Genomic DNA, 8,431 nt, shown 5'->3' on the forward strand with positions numbered 1-8,431 from the left:
TACTTACTTACTTACTTACTTACTTACTTACTTACTTACTTACTTACTTACTTACTTACTTACTTACTTACTCACTTTCTTACTTACTTACTGACTTACTTACTTACTTACTTACTTACTTACTGACTTACCTACTTACTTACTTACACTTACTTACTTACTTACTTACTTACTTCTTTACTTGCTTGCTTGCTTGCTTATTTTCTTGCCTGCCAAAACTTTAAACAAAGGTTTTGCTCATAGCTCTTCGTCAGCACTCATGATGTTTGATGAGGATGACTCAGCTATTGCCACACCAAATTTTAGCTGAATGTCTGATTAGTTGACTGAGTTCCAGTCATGTTTTAAATGCTAAGGTTGATTAGCCTCAGCTTGAATCAAGTTGATTGAATCAAGATGTATACCATTTTATTACCCTTTGAGAATTATAATAAAATCCATTTAGTGGTTTGTGAAATATTTTGCCAACAAATAAACACACAAGCATGTATGTAATGACTCACCTTTTATGGCAACAGGCAAAAACAAGACGTGTTCCCAGGTGGAAATTTAAGTTGGTTAACCATAAAATACATCAAATCTGGTTTAAAGTATAAAARCAGACACACTTGTTAAAAAAGAGAGCAATTCAGGACAAAATGAAAACATAACATCAGAAAAGGTGCATAAAAGTTAACTGGACTTACTTTAGTTTTGCTCTAATATGAATGCAGTCAGCTGTCTGAAAAACTATTTTTCTCAGCTCATATTTGGTTAGATAAGATAAATGCACTGAATCAGACAGCTTAAAAGTAATTTGTCCTTGAAAGTAATGCAACATGTTGCAGATTACAAACCCAGCTCTGCTTTATGATTTGCTGGTTGCATTCAAACATTTTTAATACAATTATGTTGTTGAATCATTTTTACAATTATATTGCAGGTTATGTGGGTCCAAAAAGAAGAAATGTGTTCAGAATGGAGCATCAAGGAAACAACCCATTCTACGTGAAGAAAAATCTGAAGTGCATACACTGACCCTTTAGTTTATCTTTTTTTATTTTTTAGAGGAACACAACTTCTTTCTTACTTGAAAGTGATCAGGTAAAATCTAAAAAGATGGCTGCTGGAGAACCAGACGTTTATTGTTGAGGTTAGGTTTTTGTTTATTGCAAAAAAATATAAAAGAAATAAAATGTTTGCAATGAATTTCATATGCGTGTTTCTGATTGGTCAATATGGTTTTGTTASCCTATCAGTTTCCTGGCTCACTCTTCTTTGGGACTTTGGTCTTCTGCAACAATGTCTGAACGCCCACAGGAAACAACTTATGTAAGAAAAAGTCATAATCCTTTTATCTTTGAGAAGTCAGGTTCATGATAAGCTTCTCAATCATCAATAAACATTACAATGACGGGCTTAGTTGATGTTTCACTTTTCCTTAAAAATAATTCACTTTCTTCATTAAGAACTCCTTTAATGACTTGTCGTGTCTTAATGAGTTACATCACATTTTTGTGAAAGCTTCTGTCTAAAATCCATATCAACTTTTTGATCACGACAAATAAATGGTGCCAAAGACAAATTAAAGATCAACTTGTTTTACAGCACTTTACATAACTTTGTAACCTCCCACAACCAGATGCAGGAGGCATTTAAAACTTGACACCAGCTTAAAAGGGCCTCGTATCAAAGAGCTGAGGAGCTGTAAACTCTGCCTTGGTACTCATGGAGTTACAGTAGTTGGTTTTGTTGTTTTTTTAACAATCAGAATCTCGGAGGGGTAATGGGCGATACAAAACTTTGAGACTATGACACCATCACCTCTTTTCTTGGTTTTTGGGGATCTTTTCAGCTGAGGATGTTTTTGGCCTTGGCCATCAGCATCTTCTCCAATGGATTTATGTTGTATTTGTTGCTGATACCCCACCCCACAAATGCCACATCCCTGAAAGCAGTAACATCAGCGAGACGTGGAGGAAMTTGACAATCCCGTTGGAAACAGTGGATGGAATCATAAAGCACAGGTCCTGCTGGAGGCTCCACCTGGACACAGTCAGGAACTATTCAGAAAAGAATGTGGTTCCACATGTGGATGTGAATGTGAGTGAAATTCCTTGGGAAAAGTGTCTGGACGGGTGGACGTACAGTAAGGAAATCTACCAGTCAGCTATTGTTACAGATGTAAGCTATTATTTATCCCTTCATTTGAAACATTTCTACAAATAAATGAACATTACAGCCTTTTTTATAGTTGATATTCTAGGGAGCAGTTTTTTTGATGCATTTATTTTTAGAAGATGGCGAAAGCTTTTTGCCAAACGCATTTAGGACTCAATCAATTCTGTGCATGTARCAAATGTCATTAAAAATTATTTTTGGCTTCTCCCTTATGTAAAACTTTCAGATTTTATAGCAAAGGGTTCAATAAACTCCCTGTGTTTTAATGTTGCTGTGCTTCAGTGGGTTCCAAATTGAAGCTGTTCCTAAACCATTCTGTGGTCCAGCTGGTCCTTTCTTGTTAATTTTTTGAGATTGTTGATGTTAGCAGTTGTATCCTGTTTAAAGATCTACTTCTGCRTTAAATTTAAACTTTTACCCAGCTAGCATTGCAATGTGAAGCTGCCCTCTGAAGTCAGTGCCACGGTTTAAAACTAACTCAGGGACGGACAGCTGTAAAAACCCTAAGTCAGCTTTGCCACCGCTGTGAATTATTTCTAGCAAGGGCTTCAACATTAGAGGACTAAGCTTTGGTCCTTGTGTTCATTGGTAAATTATTCATTTGTTCAATTATTGTTACAGGCACAGTTAGAGTTGTTGCCCCACAGCAAGAGGCAGATAGGCAGATTTGTCTCACGGTCTTTCTGTGTGAAGTTTACATTCATGGTTTGTTTATTCGTAACTTAATTGTTGGTATAAGTGAGAGGTTGCAGCTGTCATTCATTTCAAATTAATGAACGCAACATTTTCTGCTAAGAAATGACAAAGTGATGGTAATTTTGGTTAAAAYTTTAAGATATCTTTATGCTAGATTTAATTCAATTCAGTTAATTTACATAGCGCCAAGTCCCAACAATGGRCAGGAAAAACAGAAACGCAGACAAACACAAAAGAATTGGTTTTGATTTATTTAACATTTAACATTTAAATAATTTAGTAAAAATTAGCAAATTRTTAGGAAAGTGAGCTGAATAACAGTAGAAAGTTAGTGGAAATAGGATTTTACACTCAAGGTGAGCTAAATAATGAAATTGTGTTCACTAATTATATAATTCACTGAGTTATAGCCATTTTTCAGTATTAGCTGTGGCACCTGTTTTGAATTGCTGATGTCAAAAATCACTTAGTTTTACATGTCTATTCARGGATTGGTTTCTGAGAGTTTCATCAAAGCCGATCCATTGATTTATGAGTTATTTTTACTGAAGTTACAGATAAACAGTTACTGTTTGTTAACATGTTTTTAATGATGRAACTAAATGAATAAAAAATGTATCTCTGCAGTGGGACTTGGTTTGTGATAATTCATTCAAGACTCCACTCACCACCTCTATTCATTATGTCGGTGCTCTCATGGGAACGATGGTGTCGGGTTAGATGTCTGATAAGTATGTCATCAAATACACAGTTTTGTTTTGAAGATTTTACAAATGAATTTCCTGTTGAGTGTTTTGAGTGTCTGACTCAGCAACATTTCTTCTGCAGGTTTGGCAGGAAGCCCGTCCTCCACATCATGATGGCTCTTCAGACAGAGGCAATGACAGCACAGATATTCTCCCCCAGCTGGGAGATCTTTGCCTTCATTTACTTTTTTGTGGGAGCTGGAGGATTTTCCAACTACACTTTTGCATTTGTTCTGGGTATGTTTTACTATTCAGCAGTTGAAGACTGGATGACTTTTCTAACCCCAACATGTGAAGGGTTTAAAGGGTCGTTTGGGTCCTACATTGATTTTGCCATTGTTGACAATACAAAGTACCTTAAAAACTGACTATTTCTTGGGAAATTTCAACTTTCATGCTCACAAATGTTGTAGGACAGAGACCTCAGAACAAAGAAGACATTATTTGTTGCGTGTGTAAAAACCCAGTAATAATCCTTTGTGGTCTTACAAACAACAACCGGAAAAAAGCCTTACAATGCACCTCACACAGCAAGTTGAATTGTCTTAAAGTTTCCCTCTTGACACTTACAGGAACAGAAATTCTCAGTCCAAAAACACGGGTGGTCTTCAGCTCCCTTGGAGTGTTCATGAGCTCAGCTTTGGGCTACATGGTCATGCTTGCAGTGGCCTGCTTCCTCCGAACATGGCAGCAGCTGATGATTTCAATGGCTGCCTCTGGACTCATCTATTTACCTCTGTGGTGGTGAGAATATTTCAAAACTCCTACAAAGCAAAGGAAAACTGTGCACCAAAGATACRAATGAAAAATGATTTATGATAGTTGAAAATAAATRATGTGTTCAGTGTTAAGTGTTTGATTCCTGTTCAGGATTCTGTCAGAGTCTCCTAGCTGGCTGCTCTCTCAGAGCAGAGTAAAGGAAGCAGAGGGCATTCTTAAAAACGCTGCTGAAATGAATAAAGTTGAAGCACCGGAGGTTATTTTTACCCAGGCAGAGGTTTGTTAATCAATAAACACCCTCATCTAATCTTAAAAATTATGCATAGTTTAAAATAAAACCATTTCTAAATCTTATTTTTACATCATAATGCCACTTATTATTGTGTTTGATTTATTTTCTTTAGATTAAAGATGCTTTAGCTGTGAAAGACAAGCATTATAACCATCCTGAAAAGCTGCAATATGTTTTTAATTACACTGGTGTGTGCAAGTCTGTAGTATGTTGTGATTTTCATTTAAAAGTATTGCTTCTGACAGATAATTAAGACTAATGTTGAGCTTTGAATGTTATTCTGTAATCCTTCAGGATGTATTTTGTGACTTTATATGTTGGCAGGATGATCATCACCATTAGTTACTACGCTTTACTCCTCAACACTTCCAACTTGCACAGCAGCCCTTACCGAAACTGCTTCTTATCAGCGGTGACAGAGGTCCCAGCTTACGTGATCGCCTTGTTGCTGCTTTGATTCTGCTCCAGACACTTCTGTCAGTCTTCCACGCTTTTCCTGGGAGGCGTGATGATCCTCTGCATTCGCCTCATTCCAATAGGTAACGATGAAGGCAACTTTCAAAGACTTCTGGACTGTTATAGAGTGAAGATGTTTTCRGCAGCTCTGACTCATTCGATGGTTTTCGGTGTGGGATCTGCTGTCAGTTATTCATTCTGTTGAATCCCTTTTAGATTTGCCGGGTGTGGCCGTGCTTYTTGAGATRTTGGGGAAGTTTGGCGTGACGGCAGCCTTCTGTGTGGTGTACACCCTCACTTCAGAGCTCTTCCCCACTGTGGTCAGAAACACAGCAATGGGTTGTTGCTCCATGACAGCACTGGTTGCCTTCATCATCTCCCCCTTTATCATTTATCTGGGTAAGATAGGAGCTTCCTTACGAGGAGTGTCTATTCTTAGAGACAAGTTGTGGAGCTTGGCTGTGCAAGGTTTCCCGCTCTTCCTGCCTCCCCTTATTTTAAGTTCCTTCTTTATAGGTAAATACTACAAAGCACTGCCTTACATTGTGATGGGTGTGTTAGGTGTTTGTGGAGGTGTTATATGCTTTATGTTGCCTGAAACATTTGACAAAGCTTTGCCAGAGACCGTTTCTCAAATGCAGCAGAYATGCAGGTGAGTGTAAAAATACTAGTGTTTTTACTGCTTGCATGTCCTTATCCCCATTCAACACGGTGAAGACTTACTGGGGGGGGGATTAATAATTTAATCATTATAAATGTTATAGCAATAAGATGTTYTTTATGTCACCAAGAAAGCTTTCTTGCAAAATCTTTATTTTTTTAACTGAATGAACTTTTTTATAAACAGGAGTAGAAGAAAAGAAGCTGAATCTGAGAAAATAATWATATACCAAATCAAGGAAAGTAAATTATAGTCATGGATGTGGGTTGTACTTTATTTTGTTGTTGTTTTTTTTTGTGTTGATTTTCATCAATAAAAATGTAAAGTGATTCTTTTTAAGTGTTCTGTTTATTTTGGTTAACCAAATATTCACTTGTCATAAGTTTTGATTGAAAATGTAACTTATCTGTGTTGTAAACCTGCATTTCAGCATTTTTTTTTTTTTCATTTTCGGTTTTAGTAGTTTTTAACTTTAGCTTCCAGCTAGTGTTGCTGGTCCTGGTTTTAATTACTAGTTTGCTAGTTTAGGGTTTTATTTAGCTTATTTTAGCTTTTGTTTAGCTTGTTTTCATTTTTGTTCTGTAATTGTTTTAATGACTTAACACATTGTATTGACTCTGCAGCTACTTTAATCAATTTAAAAATAGTTAACTTTTTCAAAGAGGGTTTTTTTACACACATAAGTTTAAACTATAGTGATTAATATTATTCTATGTATAACTTGATGTGTTTGTGGTATAATGAGAAATGTGTCAGTTTTGAATTCAGTAGAAGCAGTGTCATCAGTTACTGGGGAAGTCCTGACATTTCACTTTCAGTTCAGACTCCAACACAAGCTCTGCGCGCAGCCTTTAAACCTGACGCTTTTATTTTGTAGAGGCGAGACTGAAATTTTATTTTTATTTTTAAAAAAATACATCTGTTAAAACCATTTAGTTAGTTTGGCCTAATGGAGTATTTTTTGTGGCGGGGTGTCGTTGTCAGCCTGAAGACGAGCAGCAGCAGTTAAGTAACTGGAAATGACTGAACCACAAAAGCGTCCAAAAGAAAAAGTGAAACCAAACTGGTTGAGTGAACGCTTTTGTCATGTAATTTTACAAACATAAACGGCAGAAATGATGGATTTTTATGCAGCAGCGATTCCTGCAGGATGAACAACAAGATGGATGAAGGGTTTATGGTAAGCTTTCTTTTTATAACCGTAATAATTTGTGTCTGATGCATGATGATGCATCATGTCTCCCCAATTTTCTCTTACTAAATGTAGATCTGTTCGACTGAAATCAATTTCTGACATTTTTACTATGTTTGTGGTTGTTTCCAAACAGCTAACATAAAATCCAATGACTGGTTTATCTTTTTTTATTATTTTATTTATTTATTTGTTTATTTATTTATTTTGTCTGTTAAAGGAAAGAGCAGCGAGCTTCACCATATAAAACTAGTTTTGATCGTAAACGTCCCGTTATATGGTTCTTGAACCTTGCAGTTTTTTTAATTCACAAAATAGTAGCCTACATCTTTAAAAAGGCATTTTTACTTTTCTTTTAATTCCCTTTATTCTTCATTTAAGAAGAGCAGATGCATTTTAACAGAAAATACCAATGTAAGGACATCGTGTCATGATGAAAACCTAAATCTGTAGTACTGAATGCAAACTAGCTTGGTTTAAATGTAATATTTTTTWAAAAAAAATTACAGTTTAGACAGCCTTATCGACAATGAACAGACTTATCCATATAAGGAAATGCTTCCTGTACAGGCAGGAGCACATTACCAATGACCACCAGGTGACGCCAAATTCTAATTTATGGTTGACACCTATATTAAAAAAACAAGACAAACGTCTTCAAATATTTATTCTATATTCTGTCAGTTATTTGTGATCATTATAAATTAATTATTATTTATAATATTTTGAATATGAATAATATTAAACAGTCAATAGATTAATTGCAAGGTAACTGCAGTAACTTAGACTTTGTATCTATTTATTTTTTTTGCGTTTTTTGAATAAAACTTTTAATAACTTACTTTTTTCTGTATGTTGAACTGCTCCAGTTTTAAAACTAATATATTTATACTTATTTTCTTTTTTTGCAAAATTCTTGCCATGTCTGTGCAATTTTGTGAGCAATGAAAAAAGACGTAACACAATAAATGTTAAAATTAATATTTTGGATTCAGAATATTACTCTGAGTGAACTAGCTTAGTCTTCTCTGTACTAAAAATCTGTAAATGTCTTTTACGAATTTACGATATGTTTACTCKAAAAGTTGCAGTATTTGACCGTCCTGGAGATAAGTAAACTGGTGCTCTGAATTAAGTCAACTTTAATTCATTCTAGTACAATTTTATTTTTACTAAACCTAGTGTTTTCTTTTTAAACGATTTTATCACTTATTTACTACCTAGTTCTTGCCACTAAGTCCGTCAAATCAGGTGTGTCGCTTTAGAATCGCCTTTCCTTGTGACACGCCCACTCGTCCGGTTTCGTCTGCAGAGACCCCAATTTGACTGTCTAGATTAAAAACACAATTTTGAAACGGTGTCCACTAGGTGGCGCCAAAATCTTTAAAATGAGCAAGGTGATTCCTGTAATAAAAATGAGTTAGTTAGTTAGTTAGTTAGTTAGTTAGTTAGTTAGTTAGTTAGTTAGTTAGTTAGTTAGTTAGTTAGTTAGTTAGTTAGTTTGTTTG

General features: G+C 35.3%; 1 protein-coding gene, 1 long non-coding RNA gene and 1 pseudogene across 2 annotated transcripts in view; all 3 read left to right on the forward strand.

The window, feature by feature from the left end:
* LOC106530542 (solute carrier family 22 member 4) overlaps positions 1-1,193 on the forward strand; it is a gene marked incomplete in the record, with an annotated part of 6,548 nt that extends 5,355 nt beyond the window's left edge. Inside the window, 1 exon segment of the mRNA XM_014026181.1 lies at positions 923-1,193. Within this exon segment, the coding sequence (XP_013881635.1) occupies positions 923-1,025 (103 nt within the window).
* Positions 1,194-1,281: 88 nt separating this feature from the next.
* LOC106530538 (solute carrier family 22 member 4-like) lies at positions 1,282-6,060 on the forward strand (annotated as a pseudogene).
* Positions 6,061-6,608: 548 nt separating this feature from the next.
* LOC106530547 (uncharacterized) overlaps positions 6,609-8,431 on the forward strand; it is a 26,710-nt gene continuing 24,887 nt past the window's right edge. Inside the window, exon 1 of the long non-coding RNA XR_001311803.1 lies at positions 6,609-6,911. This is a non-coding gene — a long non-coding RNA (uncharacterized LOC106530547). The remainder of the gene's footprint in view (positions 6,912-8,431) is intronic.

The sequence above is a fragment of the Austrofundulus limnaeus genome, unplaced genomic scaffold, assembly GCF_001266775.1.
Source record: "Austrofundulus limnaeus strain Quisiro unplaced genomic scaffold, Austrofundulus_limnaeus-1.0 Scaffold532, whole genome shotgun sequence".
NCBI classification, from domain to species: Eukaryota; Metazoa; Chordata; class Actinopteri; order Cyprinodontiformes; family Rivulidae; genus Austrofundulus; species Austrofundulus limnaeus.